General features: G+C 36.2%; 1 protein-coding gene across 4 annotated transcripts in view; it reads left to right on the forward strand.

The window, feature by feature from the left end:
* JMJD4 (jumonji domain containing 4) overlaps positions 1–24,848 on the forward strand; it is a 308,681-nt gene that overhangs the window by 264,813 nt on the left and 19,020 nt on the right. Inside the window, exon 1 of one of the 4 annotated variants that reach the window (XM_083139285.1) lies at positions 23,111–23,351. The exons of 1 other annotated variant lie outside the window; for it this stretch is intronic. Coding sequence is in view for 1 of the 3 variants with exons in the window: in XM_083139284.1 (XP_082995410.1) it covers positions 23,741–23,743 (3 nt within the window). In the remaining 2 variants the exon portion in view is untranslated. Of the gene's footprint in view, positions 1–23,110; positions 23,352–23,474; positions 23,744–24,848 lie in introns of those variants that run through there. 2 more of the 4 variants (XM_083139286.1, XM_083139284.1) reach the window with 2 other exon arrangements.

Genomic DNA, 24,848 nt, shown 5'->3' on the forward strand with positions numbered 1-24,848 from the left:
CTCAAGAATTTCCTATGAACAATTTCAAGTGTCATTTTCATATTCCATCTAACAAGCAAAACATATTTCAAATTCATTGGAATTTAATGATAATGATTAGGGCTGAGCCGATACCACTTTGAACCGATAATCTTACCGATTCCCACAGATAAAGATACTTGAAAATTGCAATAATTAAAATTTGTTCAAAATATTGGTGTGTAAATATTCTCCTCCAATTATATGCATCAACATACCAAGAAATTTGCTTGAGAATATTCAAGAATTGCATCAGAATATTAAAATATATATATTATGTAGTCACAAAATATAGTTTTTTGTGCAAAATTAGTGTAAAATAAAAAGGAAGTTTTAATTTTGCATAATTTCCAGGATAATTAGACTGTCAAGAAATCGCGCGGGATTTTTGAGGACCCCATGAAAGACCAAAATGCATGTGCACCTTCAACCTATAGACTATACTCTTTTTGGTCGACAAATATCTGGTCACCCTAATCAAAACTACATTCCCGAACATCAACAACACTACAGAAAATGATTTGTGTAAGTACTTTCTCCTGCAAATTTGAAGAAATCCGTCTCCAATATTCTAAATGGAGTGACCAGGTTTCTAAACTCCACATGTGCATAATCTACCTAACCTGGCCTGTTATATGCATACATGCACTCTCTAGTTAGCATGTATCAAGCTTACGTCAGTTTGCATTTATTTTTGTTTGGGTGACAAGTACTTCTACTTCTGCACACCATGGGTTTGGAAAAAATACCACAAGGTGTTCCGACATTCACTGATACTGCTAATATGTCACTTGACGTAGGTACGAACGTGTACTTAACACATTCCCAAATGCTTTTGTTGTTAGGTTAGACAGGTCAGGTTTAGAGTTATTACCATTAAAAATACTTCTGTAAATACTTCCAATACCTGATAATCATAACAAGATTTGTGGTATTCAGCACTTTCCACTGTCCCATATGTTATTCTCAGAAACTGGTGAAAATAGCTCCACATGCCATCCTCACAACCTGGTGACAGTAGCCTTATAACCTATTCTCACCACCTGGTGAAAAGAGTCGCGACCTATCTAAATGCATTTTCCACCCTTCTATACAAATTGTTAAAATGATTACAGTCAAAACTTAGACGCATTTTAGTGTAAAAATAGCACGAAAGAAATATTTAAAGGATAAAATTAAAGTTATCAAGGATACTGCTTCGTACTTAACAACGTGTTTTTATTTTTTGCACATTACACCATTACAATATTTCTCTGCTGTACGAAACTAAAATTTAGCAGGTGATAAAGAATTTCATGGTTCACTTCAAATGTCTACGTTTTCGCTTGTGTTGATTTTGTTTAGACTGATATATGCTGCAATTTTTCCAAACAATCACAAACACCTTTTGTCATTATTGATTGTACACTATTAAGTTAAAAATGCATACAGATATCCTTCTCGCTTTGATTTGCTCTTAACTTGAGTTTACAATACCGGACCACTCTCCAATTTCTATAAAATTTCGCCTACTTACTAATTTCAGTGTCCTGTTGACGTATCTGTAGTTCATATTTGGCGGTCACTTGTTAAAATTGTACATTTACGTGTACAACTTGTAAAATAACCTGCGATTTACCACGGTGATTGTCCATACACAGCAATTCGGAACCATCTTTCTTTCGCAATTAATTAGCTAATGGTCTTCCTTTACGCACAACAATCTTGTTGACGACAGACGAGGTTAGGTTAGGCCTGTTAGGTTAGGTTCCATTAGCATAAATACAAAGAAAAATGAATATTTTAGCTAAGAGAACTATACCTTATCTTGCCTGTTGATTTCTTCATGTTGGGAAAATGGCGTCTTCCGTGGAGCTATTGTTCTTATGGTAGGGTTACGTTACGTTAAGAAAACATAGTTTATTTCATTTTTTTCTCGATTTCCATACTTGACCGCCAATTATTACATGCAGATTCGTGATTAGGAGTTCACAATTAGTGAGTAGGCGAAATTTCATAGAAATTGGAGAGTGGTCCGGTATTGTAAACTCGTTCCCTATATTTTGTTATATCTCCTGTTTACAGTACGAAAGTGATTTTTTTTTGTACACACTACACACAATTTCCACCGTTGTTACATTAATATATAAATTTTTAATGCACACACGCATGTTTGTTGTTTATCAATTCGCATTATCCATTCAATTGTTTTTTTTGTTGGTGTGACGTCACATCCGCAAAATCAGCCAATCGGAGACGAGAATCAAATCGCCTATGCTGAACTGAGTGGGATTGGCATATATGCGTCCTAATCCCACTCAGTTCAGCATAGGCGATTTGATTCTCCTCTCCGATTGGCTGATTTCGCGGATGTGACGTCCCAACACAAAAACAATTGAATGGGTAATGCGAATTGATAAACAACGAAAATGCGGAAGTGTGTGCATTAAATAAATGGTAGGGTAGTAAATATATATTATAACATTAATGTAACAACGGTGGAAATTGTGTGTAGTGTGTGCAAAAAAAAAAAAAGTCACTTTCGTACTGTAAACAGGAGATATAATTAGCTATAGTGCTAGTTGAGTTAAGAGCAAATCAAAACGAGAAGAATATCTGTATGTATTTAAAAAAAATCAACTCAAGCGAAAACTTAAGACTTTGAAGTGAAAGTGAACCATGATATTCTTTATCACCTGCTAAATTTTAGTTTCGTACAGCAGAGAAATATTGTAATGGTGTAATGTGCAGAAAATAAAAACACGTTGTTAAGTACGAAGCAGTATCCTTGATAACTTTAATTTTATCTTTTAAATATTTCTTTCCTGCTATTTTTACACTAAAATGCGTCTAAGTTTTGACTGTGTAATCATTTTAACAATTTGTATAGAAGGGTGGAAAATTCATTTACATAGGTCGCGACTATTTTCACCAGGTGGTGAGAATAGTATATGAGGCTACTGTCACCAGGTTGTGAGGATAGCATGTGGAGCTATTTTCACCAATTTATGAGAATAACATATGGGACAGTGGAAAGTGCACAAATCACATTATGATTATCAGGTAATGGAAGTATTTTTAACGCTAATAACTCAAAACCTGACCTGTCTAACCTAACAACAAAAGCATTTGGGAATGTGTTAAGTACACATTCGTACCTATGTCAATTGACATATTAGCAGTAGCAGTGAATGTCAGAACACCTTGTGGTAATTTTTCGGTAACACTTTACTATACCGGAGACGGATTTCTTCAAATTTACAGAAGAAAGTACTTACGCAAATCATTTTCTGTAGCGTTGTTGATGTTCGGGAACGTAGTTTTTATCCATTTTAATGCGAATGCATGTGGTTTTCTACGAAAATCTCTTTCTGACGTGCCATTTGCTTTCTGCACGAGAGCACAATACATGTTATTGCTGCTGCTACAAGATGATGTGTCGAGGATGTTTCGTGAAGTTGTTGCCGGGTGTGGAAGATGCCGTGGAATTTGTAATTCCGAAGTTGGCCATATATGCTAAATTGAACAAAAAAAGTGCTAATGGAACCTAACCTAACAGGCCTAACCTAACCTAGTAGGCATACCTCATCCCCGTGATGGTTCGTGGGGCTATCGTATGTAAGAAATAGACATTATTTTTGTTAGAAATCCATTATTTCACCTAAAGAAATGTTCCGCAATGCAGAATAGTACGTTAGCAATGTAAAAAATAGCGAAATAAATCATTGATAGGTGTGTCCGGTATAGTAAAGTAGTACCAATTTTTCCAAACAAATAGTGTGCAGAGTAGAAGTACTTGTCACCCAAACGAAAATAAATGCAAACTGACGTAAGCTTGATACATGCTAACAACTAAAGAGTACACATATGCATATAACAGGCCAGGTTAGGTAGATTATGCACATGTGCAGCTTAGAAACCTGGTCACTTCATTTAGAATATTGGAAATGTGTGCAGAAGTAAGCTTCAAGTTTGGAAAAAGCAATTTGCTAATTTGTTCAGTATATGCTGGTTTAACTGATAGGTGGTTTTAGCTTCAGTTCATGCATGTTTGTGGGGAGCTTTGGGTAAATATGTGATATCGCCCGAACATATTTCTTCAAATTTACAGGAGAAACTACTTACTGAAATCAGTTTCTGTAGCATTGTCAAAGTTCTTCGAGGCATTTTCTTTCGCGGAAACTGAAAACTTCACCATAGAATGCTGCAGAATCGGAAATAATCACTTTTTATGTAAGGAACTTGCATTTTCTGTAAAGCGACAACATTATGCCGTTGTTTCCATTATGTAGGCCTACCTGCAGATGGCGCGAGTGTCGAAAGTCACGCGGTATCGCCAGTATTTCCAAACGTGCCTTTTTCCTATGATTTTTTTTTTTTTAACTATGCTTACCTAACCTAACCTTTCCGGAAATGGTTCGTGGAGCTATCGTGAATGGTTTTTGGGGCTATCCGTCAATAGTTTGTGATGACATAATGAACACGAAAGTAGGTATTTTTTAGTTAAGAAGGTTGAAACACTGGATACCCACTCCAAATCGACAAAATACAAGCACGACACGCGATGATCCATGACGGGTGCACGGCATATTGTCTGTTACCCAAGCAGAACAAGGAAGACAAATAATAACTCGTAATATGAAAAGTTAACACTATTTTATGGAAAAAGGCATAACTTCACCTTAAAGAATCTTCCGCAATGCAGAATAGGTAAGTGTCAATGATAAAATTAACGAAATAAACGAGTGAGAAGTGTTCGGGCGATATTGCATAATTACCCAGCTTTGTTATTTAATTCTAAGTAAAAAAAATAAACATCACTTGTGTTTTGATGTGAAAAAAATTGTACATGGAAAGTTCTTCTGATACACAGTGTAGCACACTATGTAGAAGTGTAGAATGGCTAGCCATGTGTGTGTGTTTATTTAATTTTGATGTAAGCTTGAAAAAGTTCTGGGAAACCAGACGAAACATTGCAGGAAAAATAAAAACCACTAAAAATGTTATATTTTTATGCCTAGACAATGCCCATTCATGTTGTGTGCATGTCTACAATGTGGAACACCATGAAATGGTGCATAATAAGAGTTTAAGTTTAATGGTGCACTACCAAATCCCATTAGGCGAGTTGTTTCTTCCACTGTGGACTGTGAAGCCAGGAATTCTTCATTACAATTCTCAACAAGTATAAGACATGATTGTTTCTTAATGTGTGTTCATTGTGTGTTTCAGTATTTAACATTTATTGTTCACAGTCACAATGCAGATAGGGAACATAAATGCATTGTAGTTTTATTTTTCTCACTTGACAATGATTTTCTGTCGCTTTTGGCTAATAGTGGTGATGAAGATGAAATGGTGATCACATGAAATAGATTAAGGAATACAAAGTAACTTCCATCTGCAGGCTAGATCTCGACCAAAGGAAGTTTGGTAGCGAGGCTGTGATTTGACTGCTCACCATGCATAGCCACCTAGGTGGTAGGAAATATAAGGTACAAAGTATAAAATAGGATTAAGGTTTAAACAGCATTCCATTCATGTTACCATAGCCATTGCCAGATAAACTGCCGCAAAGGATATATTTATTCTATCCATTATCTGTTTTAACAGTGTGGTATTCAAGTCTGGTTTCAATTTCTAAATTAGGCATGCTCTTAATTTTGAATATTATGGTTAAATATGTCACACCAAACTAACATTAGAACAAGAATGGTATTTTGTTTACAAATGATGTCATAATGTGTGCAAATAAAAAAGCAGTCATTGGAAAAACTAATCTATTTCCAAATATATATAAACTACATTTGACTAGGTGGCCGCGGTGGCTCAGTCGGTAACGCGTCTGACTACCATGCTCAAGGTCCCGGGTTCGATCCCCGGCCGGTTCAAATCCGGGAACTTTTCTAAGGTTGGAAGCGGCCCCGGCGCCCACCCAGCGTCGAATAACATGGGTACCTGGGGGAAACCCTGGGGGGTAAAGGCGGTCAGGGGCGTGATGCTGATCACATCACCCCCACTCACGACCGGATCAAGAAAGTGTGGGGCGTTACCCCCACACCCCCTATACGCCTTCATGGCGTGGTGCTATGCACAGGGGAGCACTTTATCTTTTTTTTTTTACTACATTTGACAGGTCTCATTAAATCCATTCAATATTTTTAAATTAGCAAAGACAAGAACTTTAATTTTCAATAAACTTCTGATTTTTTTTTCCGATATCATTTGGTATGCATTGGCAGAGCGAAGAAATTCGTTATTGCAAACCAAAAAATGAAACTTTAAAATATGTGATAACAGGTATGTGTTTCCAGGAGTTTGTTTTTGTGTCATCCATATGTGTTTGTGATGATCCCTTCATCGCTCTCATCTTATCATCATTCATTTCCACCTTCGTGATTAGCCAAAGTTGTGGATAAAAGTGTCGTAAAATAAACAAAGTGTAACCAAATCAAGAAATAAAGATAAACTACAGGGGGTCATGCACGCAAAATCCAATGAACCAGTTAAAGGGTTCCGTCTCATGTTCTTTGGGTGTGTTAATAAGGATGGTCATTTGTCAGGGGGTGGATAAAATGTTAACATTTCAGCTGCTTTGGTGATTGTGTCTATGTCTGTTAGAATTTTAGTATAAGTGTATATCTAACTTAAAATGCTAATTTTTGTCACCTTAAAATTTCTTATGTTCGCACTTTGATAAATATAACCCAATAAAATAATTAATTCCCCATACCCTTATTCCAATTCACACTAACAAAAATAAAAAACAACCAAAAATAAGTGCAACCTGAAATGTGCTACTTTTGAGACTTTCACTTATGCATAAAATGTACATCCACTCTTCTTAAACATTATAATATTTTTGGGGAAAAGTTTACTTAGTTCTACATCTTTTTGTTCTTTGCTTATATAGCATGTGGTCGCAGCTGGTAGATAGTTACTAGCGATACATATACATTACATGTACAGTCAACGGCAAAGATAATGGTAGGCAAATTGTCCACTGCCATTTTCATTATTTCTTTATTCTACATCCTGTGTTGTTTTAAGGAATGAAACTATGTTGGTTCGAAGCAGGCATTGTTCTCTGCTTATTGAAGTCATTATTTCAATTCGTCTTCATCACATTGTGTAATTCAGACCGAATGAAAATGGTGGTGGACAATTCGCCTACTGTTTCTTTCGCCGTTGGATGTACATGTATATATGTGTTCTGTATAGGATGCCAAATTAGAAAATTAAGTAAAAAATAGGGAAAATATCATTAAAATAGTTATATTTCACATATATGTAAGCAGTAACATCTCCCATTTATGTATGAAAAACAATGTCGGGCATATGTCCACCCCCACTGAGTATGCATGCATTTTTTATACTCCACAAAATTATTGATAACCCTCTCGCAGATGTCTGTCCTGATGTCTCCAATCACCCGTATGATTTCCGCCTTCAGTTCCAAAAGAGTTTGTGGTTTGTTGGTGTACACCTGTGATTTCACAAACCCTCATAAGAAGAAATCACATGACTTTGCCGGCCATTCCTGGGCACCATGCAAAGAGATCACTCGTTGCGGGAATTTTTCATGGAGTTCCATATCGTAACCAGAACAAACGAGTCAAAACAATTGAGGCTACATTAATCGGCATAACAACAGATACCAACATTGGTAAGAACAGGTCTGCCAACCTCGAAACAAAACAACAGCACTCGATTCAAATTCGGCATCCTATACGGAACACCCTTTATTACCTGCAAATTATTGTGGTATTGTTATTTAATTTCTCTTCTTGTGTCATTTTTGCTAATCATGATGAGGATAAGTGATTATTGGATGAAACTGATGAAAAGACACCCATGAAGAATATCTATGAACAGGTTGGGACTCAAACCTGGGAATTTCAGTGACACTTTTGAAATGTGATCACCTAATATATTCAGCAATCAAATCGACTATAAATTGCCATTCATTCCCATTCATAATAATTGTAATCATAGGAACAAAGATTGATGGAAAATAAGATAGAAAATATCTTGCCACTAGTGGTCCTCTCGAGTCTCCCTATCATCAATGGTTGAAGTGGAAATTCCTAGCTGGGCTGGTGGAATGCTTGGGGATAGAAGGGTGCTTGTATGAACCAACATGGAAACAATGCAGTAGGTGGGAAGATGCCTGTGCAAATTATACAAACTGAGGGATGCTTTATGGAAAATTTTCCATGTTACCCGCCACTTTGAGCACTTGTAACAATTATAGACACAAGTGATCCTGGATTAAATACACTCATGCAACATCTTGTTAGGTTGTAAATGAAAGTAGTGCAAATGCTTCTCTTTTGTATTGAGTTAGAGAAACATGTGTTTTTCTTCAAATTTGAAACCAATGATGGATGCATACAAATCTAGAAAGTCCTTTACAATGCCATGTTATGAACAGGGCTTAAAGTGAGCTGGAACTCCGTTCTGGTAAATTACTTTTGTGCCAGAACTCGGTTCCTGCCGGTCATCCATTTTATTTATTTACTACACTACAAAAGTCTGTCCATTGTAACATTATTTTTTGAAAACAAATAGATGAAGATAAAGTTCTTGTACTAAATTTGTCTTTCGTCAGTGAGCAGTGCGGAAATTTTGAAAAAAATATTATACTTGGGCAAGTGCTCTCTTTTATAATCCAAATGACAACTTAAATTTTCTGAAGTAACAGATGTAATAGTTTGTTTATATTTACTTTGTATGCAATAATAATAACAATACCAATCACCATTATTATTGTCATCATTAGTAGTAGTACTCATGTTGATTCATTTGTGGTTGACATTCTGGCTATTGACTGAAATCACTTAAAGCACTGGTCATGAAGGGTCTACAAGCAGCACTAGAAATCAGTGCATTAAAAGAGCAAGCAGTTAAACAATACATGTTTGTAATACCAACAAATTGTATTTGGCACGCTGTTTCTTCTATTCTGCACTGTGAAACCAGGGATGCTGACTTTCAATCCTGGACAAGGCATGCATGTTTCTTCTGGTTTGCAAGAGATGTAGAAAATAAATATAGATACCAACTTTCTGTGTGTGTATGTGTGTGTCGACTTTGCGGGCGAGAATATTCACAACTAGGAGATGATGTGCTTTGAGATGGGCACTATGACCGTTTAGGTTACTGCCCTGTGGAAAAGGGCATTCAGGATGGATAGGAATTGTTCCTTGTGATGGAAGCTACGGACGGGTATGGGGAATTTATTTCAGAAAGGTTGTATTTTACATCACATATTAACACCATAAAAACAACCAAGACAAAGTTCGTTGTGACTGCATTGCTTGTTTTTTTAGGGATATTTTTTACACTGAAGCAAAATGTGTCAATTGAGGATGAGACAATCCAATGGTGGCTTGTGCAGTGGATCAGTGTGAATTGTTGCTATTCATTCCAAGTGACACATCATTTTAGTGTGAAGTCTCTCTTTAGTTTCCATATGTGCCAATGTTTCAGAAACTGGTTCTGCTCCCGTTTTCTGGGTAGTGTACTGTATTTGCTTCCATGTTGTCCCATGTAAGAGTGAGACAGAACCAGTGTCTGGAACATAGGCACATACAAACACTAAAATCAGTGGTTACATGTAGAAACAATTCAACATGCCACTCCTGACCACTTGACTGGAACGTTTGGTGGTGAGATCATGAGTCAACTTAATTTAGCCTCTTCATGAAGCAAAGTTAAGTCACATGTAAATATATGAAGAATGTATAATGAAGTTTATTGGTCTGTACAGCATGTTATCTCTTGAAGTTTCTTAATATAAAATCTTCTGTGCTCTCCATCCTCATGCCTTTTCTGCATGGCTTAGTATTTTCCAGATGTTTATCATTTACACACACATTATATTACCATTGAAAAAATGCAATTTCTTTGGTATTTTCTTTTTTAAACTTTAGGTGGGAGTTTTTCAGTTAATGAACAAGTGTAAAAAATAAAATAGTAATGAAGACAGCAGAACCACTTGAAGTATCACATTAAAATCAATCATTTTTATCCAAGATAAGAATCATTTCTAAGTTCACGTCTATGAAGCAGGATATTTGAATATTAACATTCGTTACCGTTAGCATGCTTCTTTCCATGGTATTATTTGTTCACCAAATAGATTCTGTATAGACTCCATATCAGTTTTTTTATTCACGAACAACAATTTATGAAGTGCGAAGGTAATAAACCTCCAGCACTAGTGGACATTTTGAAATTATATAGTTGCAGTTGCAAACTAGAAATCAACAGTGGCATGTCAGACACTCTGGAGAAACGGTTCTCAAATCCTGGTATGTAAGGTAATGGTGTGTACAAATTCTGAATAAGAATTCACTAAATAAACTTCATTAAATTTTAGGAACATTTTTATACAAGGTTTCTATAAATATTTTGAAGCCGCTGATTTTTTTCCTGAAAAAATGTACAAATAATTATGTATGTACCATCTCACGATTTACATTGAAACTTGTAAATTATTTATTTCATTTATGTGTCTTGGGATGGGAATTTCAAATTAGCTATTCAAATTTGCCAGAAGCAGGCATTATTCCAGTAATTTACAGTCCTACTCATTGATAAAATATTCCAAGTATACCTATGTTGCTTTCTCTCTCGCAGATAGAAAAATGAAACTCAAATCAAAGGACGTACAAGAATTATTTTGCTTACAAAGCTTCACTAAGTTGGAAAATTTAAAGATTAATTTTACGATTTAAATGAATCAGAATAAAAATACGCATTTTCATTATTTTTTTTAGAAAATAGTGTACATTTTACAATTCTCATTAGGCTACATTTTCAACAAATACATCGTGTGGCTACAGAATACGTGTCTTGCTTTCAAAATACCAGCAGAAGACAAGTGTTAGGTCAAGGTAACTTAATATACTATAAGGTAGCGCCATCCGAAAATTGCCGATCATGCACGAACGCGTGACGTCATGTGGGAGGATCGGTTATGCTCGGTGCCCCTTCGGTTATGTTCGTTCGGGGCTTGGCAGAAGCAAACGGCCGCTATCATTTCTATGCGAGTTTCAGAGAGGGAAAGTGTTTCATTACTTTGAGGGGTAAATATTAATTATCATACTTCGGGATGGTATTGAGGTATTCCTTTAATGATTAGTAACATAATTAAAACACCCTACTTTTAAAAGAGGGGAAAATTGCACACGCAAAAGTATTGTAAAAATTAATTTTTCTGATACATGATCGATATATTACAAAGAATGTTGTCCGTGTTCTAATTAGAATTTCAGATTTCATCATTTCATAAATCGTATTATGATTTTAATAAGAAACGCTGCATGCTAAAGAAGAATTGCATAGTGAAAGAGTTACAAAGAATGAATTGATTGACAGATTTGGTTTATTTTTGCTTTTCTGTCTTTTTTTTAATATGAAAGGAAAACCCATAAGAGGATCTCTTTCTTTGTTTCCACAAGTCGGCCTCCTTGGCGTAGTGGTTAGCACATCGCACTTCAACGCCAGAGATTTGGGTTCTAATCCTGGCTTAGGCATGGATGTTTGTGAGTGTTCATTCATCATTTCATCTCTCATCCCTATCTTCGCAAATTAGCCAAAAGTGGCACAAGAAGCAAAGTAAAATGAAGCAAATCAATCAATCAATATTTGTTTTCACATATACTATCACATTTACTAAATTCTCAATTTTCCCATTAAGGACAAATCAATATCTTTCCCGATTGGATTCGAATCCGGGATCCCTGGCATGGAAGCGCGATGTGCTAAGCACTACGCCAAGGAGATCGACAGAGGCCTCCGAGGTACTACGGGCTCACAGAACGTCACAGGAGTACTATCGGATTATAAATTATGGATATTAGAGTTTGGATAATAAATAAATAAATAAATTATATAATCTATAAATAAAAAACACCCGTTCTTTATTTATAGAATCTCAAAGAGAGCGATAGTTTGCCAAACTAAAAAATAATCCTATCTTGTTCTCACGATAATAAAAATAGAAGGCATAATAAAAAATAAATAGGTAACTATAGATTGACACAGAATTGAATAAGCTGAATTTTGATGTAACTCGTTTTTATGTGGTTCTACTGATTAACTTTTAATTGGAGTCCAAACTTGAATATCCGTAATTTCTAATTCGATAGTAGTCAGGGTTGGCAAAATTTGTGTTTTTTTTAAAAGAACAAAACAACATGTTTTAAACAAAACAAATTCAACCTTTTCCTAGTAAATTATACTTAAAGTCGTTAAAGAGAAAAAATACTCATTTTTATGAGTACAATTGCGACAAGGACAGTTTATTTACCTTTGGAGATAAGTTTTACCATACAGCAGGGTAGGGGTGTGCGGGACAGAATTTTTTGGGTCGGGACGGGAAATTCTTTAATTCCCGACATTCGGGACGGGGAAAATTCTCAATTTCCGAAAAAGTCGGAAAATTTTCGGGACGGGATGTGTTCGAAATTTCCCAAAGCTCTTGAAATCTCGAATTCTACCCGTAATTTCCATCTTAAGTGCTTGTTTTTACACTTCTGGTACAAAACCTCAATGCAGAGAACGTCTAGAATTGACGACGTTTTAAAATAAACATTCGGAATTTCCAGATTGCTTGGGATCCCAAAAAGTCGGGAAATCATTTCCGGAAGTCGGGATCGGGATGGAAATTTTCTTTCCCGATCCCGGTCCCGACTTTTCGGGATCCCGCACACCTCTACTGCAGGCATAAGCGCCGACTCCATAGGGCTTGGGGGCAGAAGCCCCCAAATATTAACAATGTGGGGGCAGAGCCCCCAAATAATTTTGCTTAAAGGGTCTAATGTATTATTTTGCTTCTCTTGTAAAGTTTACACTGAATTGTGCCACATGAACTTTACTTTAAATACACATTTAAAACTTTCTAGACCATCAACTTTGGGGGACTGAAACCGCTAAACCATCAACCTTGGGGAGGCTATGACCAGAGACAGCAAAACGCATGATTTATTACTAGTATATACTAAGTATGTAATTATGAGTATTGTTAAAATTTTTACTAAAAAAGAGTTTCAAAAGACGATGTGCATGAACTAGGGGAGTGGATGGGACGTTCGGGCTACAAATGGCTCTCGTATGACATTCGGAACGAGATCATTGATATATTAGGGAGATCTGTTTTGCGCTCCGTGGTAACAGATAATAAAAGTCGGGAATATTTTGCTATTATGGTTGACGAAACATGTGACATATCCATCCGTGGACAATTAATATTCTGCATTCGAACTGTGAAAAAAAAAATGATATTTTTGAGGAATTCATGGGCTTTTATTAGGCGTGTGCGGGACGGGATCGGGACGGGAAAAATTTCCCGATGCTCTGAAAATCTTGAAATATACGTCATTTTCACTTTAAGTGATTTCTGGATTAAAAACTAACAATTTACGGTAAGTTCCAGAAATTGACACTGCAGAAAACGTCGAGAAATAACTACATTTTCAAATTAGCATTCGGTATTTCCGGACTGCACGGGATCCCGAAAATTCGGGAAATCATTTCCCAAAGTCCGCATCGGAACGGGAAATTTTTTTCCCGAACCCGGTCCTGACTTTTCGGGATCCCGCACACCCCTAGCTTTTATGAGATTCCGAGCACTGAGGCCAAAACTTAAAAAGGGAGAGAGTGAGTCATTAATTAATTTATTTCAGTGATCAGAGCCCCCCCAATAATTTTGACAAGTCGGCGCCCGTGTCTGCAGGGACAAAAGTTGTGGCTAATAGCCCCCTTTTTCCGCCACTACTGAAGTAGGTTAGGATTTATATTCATCTAAATTTCAAGAAACTAAATATTATAGAATTACTATCCTCGTCCTGAAAAAATCACGGTGAAATATTTCCTGCTGTCTGAACAGTTTATATAGCAGAAAACAACCTGCAGTGTCATAATAGATTCTCCAGATGAATTTATCTTTCAAAGTACAAAATTATGTTACCAAAAGTAAGTATCTGCGCTTCATTCAGTTATACAGACCAATGAATCGTATCGGAAAAGAAAAAAAAATCACGTCATGATCAAAATCACGCATTGTGTATTTAGATAATTAGTTTGCATTTCAAGCTTCCACCAGTCTCAAACTTACAGGACGATACGAAACAAGGAACTGAGAGGTTTCGATTTCTACAGTAAAGCACGGGTTTTTCTTGTCGCACAACAATTTTGCGACCTTGTGCGTACATAGCTAGCATGCCTAACCTAACAACATAGGCATGTAGCCAAAAATTAAAAAGCTTTCTCCCGTGACCTCAGAACATAAGGTTGCTCAAGTGTTGTGCGATAAGTGAGACCTGTAAAGCACGGATTAATTGACACAGATTCAATGGAAAACAGGGTTGCCAAACAAAAAAAATTATCACAGACTATAAAATATCTACCACCAAAATGTGTTTTAAACACTTGTAAAAAAAACATGTTTAAAACATATTGTTTTAAATGTTTAAAACATTTGTAAAAAAACAAAGCCGTGTGTTTTAAACGTTTTAAACAAAGTGTTTTAAACACTTTTGTTTTAAACATGCCAACCCTGCTAATAGTAGTCCGGTATAATCTATTTACAACATTTAACACACCGAAGTACAAATGCCTAATATTTAGTTTTCTGACTAAATAGTTCCTTCTTATTCATTCAGAACGTTGCAATCATTTCCAGGAACATTTCAAATTTTAAATAACATCAGAAAGTATTAAAATTATACTGATATACTTAAAATCCAATCTTTACCATTCACCATAATGTAACTTTATTTTTGAAGTTATCAAGTGAAAGAAGCAATATACAATCTAGATAAAATTTTACTCTGCATTTGATACTTACTCTAAATTCGAAAGAATTCCTAACCTTCTTCATATATTTATTTACTGTACAATAATTTACGTACGGATCAAAGTTCCACATGCAAAATTTTTTTGAAAAGTTTTATGTGGAGGAAGAATGATGAAATAGTTTGTAAGATAGTAGTTTCAGACTTTGAAAACGCAATTCCAGTTTGTAATTTGCAGATATTTTTAATTTCTCTGGTTCAAATTTGGCTGCAAGTTATCGTTGTCATAGTTCTAAAAAGTATTTTTTCGTATTAAGAACTTTACATACAAACGCGTGCAGAAGATGAGTCAAAGTGTACAAGTACTAATTTAACTAAGTTAACCTATTCGAAATACTTGATGAGTACTAGGAACATCAAACATAAATGTCTTAACCTTCTAATTCAAGCCTATAGAAATAGATTTATGATCACACGGTAAATGAAACGCTTTGAGAATATAGATGAAAATATCGTAGTTTAATTAAACAATAAAGGAGAAAAGTTACATGAACTCACAATGATTGACCGTGCAAGTGTACGAATTATTATTCGTTAAAGGACTTTGTCCGCAGATTTTCCATTTCCATTCCCATGTGTGTCTGAGTTGTATAACCAGAAAATATACTCCAAGGCTGATATGCGACACACATTTGTACATTAACGAAGTAACTTGCATTACACTAATCTTAGATCTTGCTCTTTTTGACAGAAATGTACTACAAAGAAATAATGTAACATCCATTGGTTTATATTGAGTACAAGGGTACAAAATTATTCACAATATATTTGTGAAATACCAAAATTGAACAAAGTTGCAAACATTTTAATGATGGGTGTAATATTCACTCATGCAATATTTACCATCGTGCATACAACGCTATGTCACTTGAATTGAAGATGTACTAAGTGAATTTAATTTCCAATAGCGTGAAAGTTAGTACACGATCTTCGAAATGCCCATTTCCGACAACGTTTTTCACAATAATGTGAACATACAAATCACAATCAACATCGGTCTGTGTTAAATGAAATTGTTAATAATTATAAATCCGACTTACATAAAATGTACTTAACAAATCAGTTAGGCTCACTACGTACTTCGCACTAGTTGAACACATTTTCAAGATATTGATGACTTCTCTTGTAGTACTGTCGGTTAGGTTACGTTCTAGATTTTGAACTTTTTTTATTTGGTTAAAGCGGTTGAAAGAGGTTGTTTGTAATCTTTAATTTATTTGATTCATTATGCAGATGTGTATTTCTCCTTTGTAATAGATCGAATATGTTTTCCAACAACGAAACATTGCTTGCAGTTTGTGTATATACCAACGTCTATATATTTTTCACTTTTTTGGCAGCATAGTCTTTAGCCTGTTTAGGGCACGTTTCCTTATTGCGTGTCTTTCGTAGCGTACAGCTCTGCAAACCTTATCAGCACGTCCTACAAGCGAAGCATATTGTGAAAATAAGTGTTTAGGAGAACTACACCATTTCCTCGATTATTTGGTACTAAAGTACTTGGATGTAATTTTAGCTATGGCACTGCAGTTGGCTTCAGCACGTTCTTTGGTGGAAAATACAGAAATTCTGCTTTTAGATCTCGCACATAGTCTTCTTCACAATAATTGGCACTGCACACTTGCATTTTTTACATTTCGTCTACAAGCATGAATCCACTGTTTACTTACGCAATTATCGACTGGAAATCTATGATATTTTATGTCAGTTCCTTTAGTTTTCTGGTTATAGTTTTCATAGCTTGCTACAGCACAATTAGACATGATTGCAGTCTAGAAGTACAAAAATACAATAAAAATAAATCGAACGCTACAAAATCAACAACCTGCTTGTTCCGATTTTTGCGACGTGTTAGTAGCTAAATGTACCCCGCACCAAACTTACTGCACATAGCAACGAGCACCGTCAAACCCGATCCTCCCAGATGACGTAATGCATACGTACTTCACATAGCAACGAGCACCCCCTGGTGTTAGGTCACTTCCGCAAAGTCGACCAATCAGGAGCAAGAATTGTTCCTCCTATGCTGAACTGAGTGGGATCCGTAAATATGCTTATAGCATGGTCTCCTTTATTCCACAACGCGAGAACAATTTTGTGTACTGACGTCGTCAGATGCGAAAAGCCTAGCTTTATTTAGTTTGGTTATTTTAGCATAAATTGCATAACAAATGCACTTATTATGTATTTGTTATGCTGAGAACTAAACCTAACAATGAAATGAAAGCATTCCGCAGTGACGTCAGAACGAAAGGTTGATCACGCGTTGTGCGATAAGTTACACACGCGCGTCTTCAACCAAAAAGGATTTTGACAGGTAACAGCGATGTCTATGGGTACAGCGCCTTGAATAACGTAGTGTGGAAAACGGCACGGTTCTGTGCTCTCTGGCTGGTTCCACTCGAAAATGATCCGCTAGAGGCGCTGGTGTTGGACCCGGTCCTTGGTATTCGTCTGCTTATAATGGAAGTAAATGGAGTTTTCGCTGCAACGTCTGATTCTTTTACATGAAGCATTTCTATGAATGTGATAATTGCTATGATATTTGGTGCAGTGGTCGCAAAGATATTAGCGAACATTCTAGACAGTCGACCACGTCCTGTTATCGTCATACTTTCGTTAATAATACGGGAGAAAAAATATGCGTGGAATGCTCTTGGCAACTAAATTTTTGTGTATGAATTAGGTACATTATTATTATCATCATCATCATTTCTTTTAAAGATATACACACTGAAGCATTTGTATTTTTGATATTTACTGTCTCTTTTCTTCCGCTTTAAACTAATCGCGGCGATGATGATAATGATGATTGCATGAAACGACAAAGGGAACCCCACAAAACTTTCTTAGTGCCATCGACATGAGTGTAAGGAAACTTTCAAACCAATCGGACAAGCGAAACGGGATGTTCACACTGTCACACTAGTGACTCACACTTCCAGACTGTAAAATAGCATTCATTGCCCATGAGGGTTCAAACAGCAAACGACACGTTCATATGGCGTATTCGGGTGGTACTTGTTACTTCGGTCGGAAAGCTCCTTAAAGGAAGGGTGCTGAGACCGAAGCGACGCGCTACAGGGGGAGTTCCCAACTAAGTGACAAGCGGTATGGTGCATTCATTCAGTCTATTAGCAAGCGTTGCTTGCGAACAACAGATAGGCGACACGAAAAACCGCACATTACATCAACAGATCTAGGCGACACGATAAGCCACATGTGTCGCTTGTACGTCGCTCAAACTGGGCCTTTTCCTCAATAGCTTGCAACATGTTGCCGTGGTTTGTTGTTCGCGCATACGCGATGCAATGAGTGTCTTGCTTTAGTGAGATTGCGCACCAAAGGGACAAGCGGCACGCGACACTTATCGCTTGAGGATTTCACCAACCGAACGCTGGCCTGTGTTTCCCGTCATGCCGCTACGATGTGAAATGTTGCTCTTGATTGGCTCCTTTCCAAGCAACATGTGTCGCTTCGGTATGAAAGTTGCCTTGGACCGAATGACCCGTGTCGCTTTGGTGTGAAATCCTCGTATCGTTTGTCGCCTGTCGCTTTGGTCTAAAATCTCCTTGAGGAAAAGGTGCAGTCAGAGCTTGTGTCCCTACGGTTCGAAAGGCTGCATTGATTTCCGACTGCTCGCTTTCAAGCGACACTTGTGGTTTGTCGCCTCGGTATGAAATATCTCTCAGGATACTATTTATATTCTAATAACATAGAAAAATAAACTCTAATACACAGTCCAAGACCTGAATCACATTGCAATGTTACTTGTTGTGTTACGCACGCATTTATTCATTTTATTTTACTTTTCTTTCCAAATTAATGTCATTTCGTGACTGCAAATCACTCCACAAATATAACTGTTTCCATCAATTTACCGCCTTTCAAGACAAACAAATCTACATAATAATATTCCAAAAACTAACAAAGCCGCATTACTTTCATTAGAAAATTAGCACCGACATTGATCGCACTGCCATCTATTTAACCTCATCCGTCTGGGGAACTTGTTTCTTGGGTCGTTTTCCACACTACGTTATTCAAGGCGCTGTACTATGGGTAACAGGGTCATGATCAGGGCTGTTTCAGTCTTATGGGAGATTGGTTGGCCGTAGTTAGTATTCTGTGTTTCTACTGTTCCTCGCGAACCGGCTGAAGTCAAATTCGTGTCCATATTCACGAACCTTTTCTTCTACTAAATTTTATTGCGAGAATGAGAGTAGAATACGTGTAATATGTACAAATAGTACCAGGAATGTACGTATTCTACAACTCTTTCATTTACACAATATTTAGTTTCTAATTTGGATAAGTAGCTTCATCCGGCCGACCAGTCTGTTTAAATTTTGAAATTGTGTCGTCTGATTCTTGTCATTAGAATATTATTTTGGGGATGCGATAAGTGTTGCCTAATGTAGTTAATGAAATCGTAATTTAACATTGTATGAAATCACTGCGTAATACGTATCAAAGCTTTTTTCAAAAAGTGATAAAGAAGTATCGCCAAACGCGAACCAAATTCCGTTCATTTCATCTCTGTGGTACAGGCTTGCATTCAGTATCGAAATCGAACTTTCTGATTGTAATTGTGTATCATTTGTTGTTTAAAATAAAAACTCAGGAATTTTAATGAAATGGTAATAATATTATATACTGTTCTGTAAGGGCCAAGTTCCACGTGTATAACTTATTCTGTGATGTTATGCTTCTACAATAACTTATTTTTTAATTCCTCTCGTATTTTCTTGCTTGAATGGTTTAGGTGGACCAGGTTTGGTTCTCTTACTTTTATAATTATACACACGCGCGGAAATAATCAGATAATTAAACCTAATGATCCTATCCTACTTATGTTATGATTCTGGAAATTATTTGAAAATAGTCGCAGCCTTTTCTATTTGTATGTAGCTAATGCTTAAGGATCATTTGAGGTAAATGCAACTTTGTATTGAAAGCAACATATTTTCAGTTACTATTTTCACCAAGTGGTCAACCTCGTTTTTGTGCAATTTTCACCTAAACTCATGATTCCTCACAATGTGGGAATTATTTTATAAAACAGTCACGTTCTCTTGTAAGATTTTGTTTTGCATTGCTTGTTAGGTTCTATGTCTCAAAAAATAATCATCTATACCATGTGATATCACTGCTCTCTCTAAAAAGTGGTAATAATAATCAATAATCATCATTTTTAATTTGTGTTAAGCTCTGTGGTTAGTTGAGTGATTTAACTTGCAAAAATTGACAATGTGTGAAATATAATAGCATCTGTACTTAATAATAAAGGTACCAGTTTCATAGATCCGAGACACATTAAAATCAGATATTTTGTGTTTTGCATGGTTCGTACTTACCAATTGTGTATTGTGGAACATAGTTCAAGGTGCCAATATGCTTTTTACACAAAAACAAACACTTTTTCTACTAATTTATCTAAGTGCTACTGAACGCACGTAACGGTGCTATATCATTTACTTTATGAATGATATCGTTTTTTTTTTTGTTTTCGAATATCAGTGTTTTCCAACCTTCACCGAAAAATACCTACTATTGTGTTCGTCAGGTGTGCAAATTGTACATTATGCACTGGTAGCTGACGGACAGACCCACGAACCATTCCGATAAGGTTAGGTTTGGTTAGGTTAGGCAAGAATAGTTAAAAAAAAGGGTTGGTTGGAAACACTTGACATGATTTCCCGGTCAAATAGATACCATGATGAAAGAAAATACCTCTACTAACGTTGGAAACCTTAGAGAAACTCATTTCCATAAGTAGTTTCTTCTGTAAAAATGAAGAAATGTGTCTCCGATGTATGAAACTGTTACCATAACAAGAGAATGAAAAGGTGCTTTCAGTACTGCAAACTGTGGGAATAACTTTGCAGTTCGGAGAAACCTTTCTGTGGGAAAAAAACAACACTTCAGAGTGTGATCATTTCCACAATTTATCTATTTTGATGAACATTTTTGTGTTCAGTAACATGCATGTATCATGATACACGCAGTACAGTAGTTACTGATATAACAGATTAATCAAGTCCAGTGAGATGTATGAAAGTAAGTAGTCTCTGCTGCACACTGTACTTCATTAAATACTAGTTGTTCATGTTATAAAACTATGCGTAATAACTACAAAAAGGAGGTATGGAGTAGCAAGGTCCAATATGAATTTTTCATTTTTGTAATGGTGCTCGTATGTCCTTAGGAAAAAGCAGCCAAAGTTGATAATTAAGTCATGCATTTCTTAAAGTGAGTACATTAAGTACATTATTTTTGTTTGTTTGCCATAGTGTCGGTCAACTTTATTTTTTCAAAGTGTACTCTCATTTATGTGGTGAGCATTCTAGCATGTTGGCTACTGAAATGTTAGTGTCACCAGGGAAACTATGTTACCCATTGGGCAATTCCCAGTACATAGTATTTGAAGATGAAAATGCAAGAAAATGAATCCTACTGTACGGCACTGTAGAGCATTTATTTAATTTCTAGGAATTATCCACCTGTGTGCGTGTTTTATGCACACATCAAGATAGAAGAGATACAAATGCAAAGTCCGGTATGGGACTTGGACGTGGGAAGTGTAATAAATATGGCACTTCTCTGTTTAAGTCTCGTATCAGCTGGCACAAAGTTCATCGTGGAGGGAAATAAATCAACATTTCTTCATTCATGTTCAGCTATTTAGTAAATGATGAGTATTTGGTTTTTAAATAAGCTGTTTTATGTAAGAGATATTGTAGATATCATTTTATATATATATATATGTGTGTGTGTAGATATTATTTTTGTTAATATTTTCTGTTTTTTTAAAGTAGAAATATTAATTTTCAATATTAGGGGTTTTCATTCTTTCAATTGCTTTAAACGCTGAAAGAAGGAACAACTATTAATTTTCCAAAGTATATTTTCATACTTTTCTTTCAGTGTAAAAAGCATATATGTATAGTAGGTGCTGCTGCACTTGCTACAATAAGGTATGAAATTTCTCTTCAACTTAATGGTCAGTGTCATGACAGTAAATTTGTGTTAAGAGGCTGAACCTTTTCGTAGCATTCAACCTAGTACTTTTTATTGATTTGATTTTTGAGAAAACTTCCGAGCATTCTCTTGGTAATTATTATATTGTTTCTGTGCAGACTAACCTATTTCTAATCAGTGCCATAAGCATGGGCGTCCACAGGATTTTTTCCAGGGAGGGGCAAGTAAGGCAATTTTTTTTTCCAGGGGGCAAAGGAGTCATATTTTCCCCCATAATAGTGATGTCCCTTCAAAAAACACTGCTTCAGTCTGAAATTATCATGTTCTTCAACGCCCTTATAATAATTAACATAAATTACTGACTGAAATAAAATTATGTGTGAAATATATACCTTTTGTCAGACATTCATTATCCAGGGGGAAGGGCGTGCCCCGCCCCTCTTTTGGACGTCCATGGCCATAAGGTATGTGAACTGATCCCTGACAGTATTGAAATTTTTATTATCGAATGGAGCGTAGTTGCTGTAGGCAGTTATTTTTTTCGTTTTAATATGTGGTAAACAAAATGTTTTATTGATCGGTGTAATATCTTGCAATACAATCCTGTATAGCGGAAGGATCAGTCAGGATTTTTTTTTTTTTTTTTTTTTTTTTTGCAAATATGGATTAGCATGACATAAATCGTTCTGAATTATTTCATTCCATTTCTCCACCCAAGAAAAAAAAATCACCTATTTTAAGACTGTCATTTTCGTATGATGAAGAATGTTTTTAAAAATGCCTTTAGAGGAAATTATATATTTCCGCTTAAAGTAAGAGTGCAATTTCAGGAAGTTTTGGTAATAGTACGTTTTCCATATAATTTTCGTATACTTTTATTTTTGTGATAGAAATCAATTTTAATGCGAAAAGTTTGTACTTAAACGAAAACATTGCATATAATTAATTTCCGCCACTTCTAACTACGTTTAGTCAATTTGCGCGTATAATTTATTATACGCGCAAATCGGCTGAACGCGGTTAGAAAGTATCGGAACGCTAATGGTACGGAACACGATAGTGTTTTGTCGTTTCGAGCAATCCGCGAGTCCTTGCGCATAGCGTTCGTCTTCTGTTTTCTCCCCGACGGTGCTGCCGTCGGTGGTCGCGAGGAAACGACCTTCCAGTGCCGCCATACTGTCAACCATTTTTAACCCGCAGCTGTAACATCTTGTAGTAGTATGTCTATGGTCATGATAAAGAAGAAGAAGACGAATTAGTCTGCTAAACAAACACAGGTCGACAGCCGTTCCAAATTACTTACGAGAGGCAAAATTTCGTTTAAAAATAGGTCTTGGAGACAAATTGTGGACATTTGCAGTTAATGGCGAACCATTCAGACTTTGTGACGACATGCAATACGAATGACATATTTATTTTCCTCTCGAGTTGACGAAAAAACAGCAGTGGGGTGCTGCGGTACTCTAGCGTCAAGCAGATATAATTTTACTTTGTAAGTGACAAATAAAGGTTAGTTTGAAATAAAAAAAATCGAAAACAACATTGAATGGAATGATGTATTCCCAAATTTCTTAACACTTTTAATCATTTCGAGAACGTTAACTCTCTGTATGGATTTTGATGAAATCTTATTTAAATGTGCACACAAGCGTCTGCAGGTCAAGATAGATTCGCTCCATGATACCACAAGCCTTTCGCGTCGAACGCTACAACTTGCATGAGATTAGAAATTCAACGTTACAAGTGTCGCTCAATTATTCCCTAAATCCAACCCATATCATAAACATTGACACTGCTGTTGTCATATAGGTCACGTGTGGGATGTAAAGGGATTTTGTGGTTAGGTTTGGAGAGTCAGGTTTAGTGTTGTCAGTAGTGAAGTGTCACTAAATGTGTTCATGGTGAGGTTTACAGGTTTTAGCTTTACAATGATTAAAATTTTAGTATCTGCGAAACGTCTGAAATTCCTTTATTTTCTTCGTTTTCACATTGGTACTTACGTATTCTGCATTGCTAAACATTCTTGAGGGTGCCATTTTTTTCACGCAAATAATCTCAATTTTCGACATCTAGCAATTCTTATGGTACTACTTTACTATACTTGAGACACCTGTCAATGATTTATTTCGCAATTTTTTACATTGCTAACGTACTATTCTGCATTGCGGAACATGCCTTTAGGTGAAATAATAAATTTCTAACGAAAATAATGTCTATTTCTTAAATTAACGAGTACTTACTGTTGTCCCTTCCCTTATTTCCACACACAATATGCCGATAGCTTACCCGTTCATCACGTTTGTGCCAGTGTTTTGTCGATTTGGAGTGTGCATGCAGTGTTGCAACCTTGTTCACGGAAAAATACCTATTTTTTTAAAAAAAATAACATTTCACGAAATTTTTTCACCAAAAAAAGTTGAATTTTTGACATAAAGAGTAATTATTAAACCATTGACGTTAACCCCACAAACCATCCACGGGTAGCCCCAGAAACCATTGACGTTAGCCCAAAAATTCACAATATCCCCACGAACTATCACGGGAACGAGGTATGCCTACTGGGTTAGGTTCCATTAGCACTCTTTTCGTTCAATTTAGCATATACGGGAAACATCGGTTTTTCTCAATGAAAGAAAATACACTGAATTCTTTTAATTTTAACCTTCCACGTCCTGCATTCCACTTCTTTCTTCAAGATTCCGTGTTGAATTACAAATTCCACGGCATCTTCCACACCCAGCAACAACTTCACGACACATCATCTTGTAGCGATAACACGGCGTGGTTTGAAGCACTGACTACGGGGTTTACGCATTGTGCTCTCGTGCAGAAAGCAAATGGTGCCAGCAGCAATACAACGTATTGTGCTCAAGTACTTTCTCCTGTAAATTTGAAAAAATCCGTTTCAGGTATAGTAAAGTGTACACGCAATATGGTGGAGAAATCTTGAGTAGCGTCGTCTATGATCAGTGGTTATGCAGTGTTGCAACCTTCTTCACCGAAAAA

This window comes from Lepisma saccharinum, chromosome 17 (genome assembly GCF_977018435.1).
Source record: "Lepisma saccharinum chromosome 17, izLepSacc3.1, whole genome shotgun sequence".
NCBI classification, from domain to species: domain Eukaryota; kingdom Metazoa; phylum Arthropoda; class Insecta; order Zygentoma; family Lepismatidae; genus Lepisma; species Lepisma saccharinum.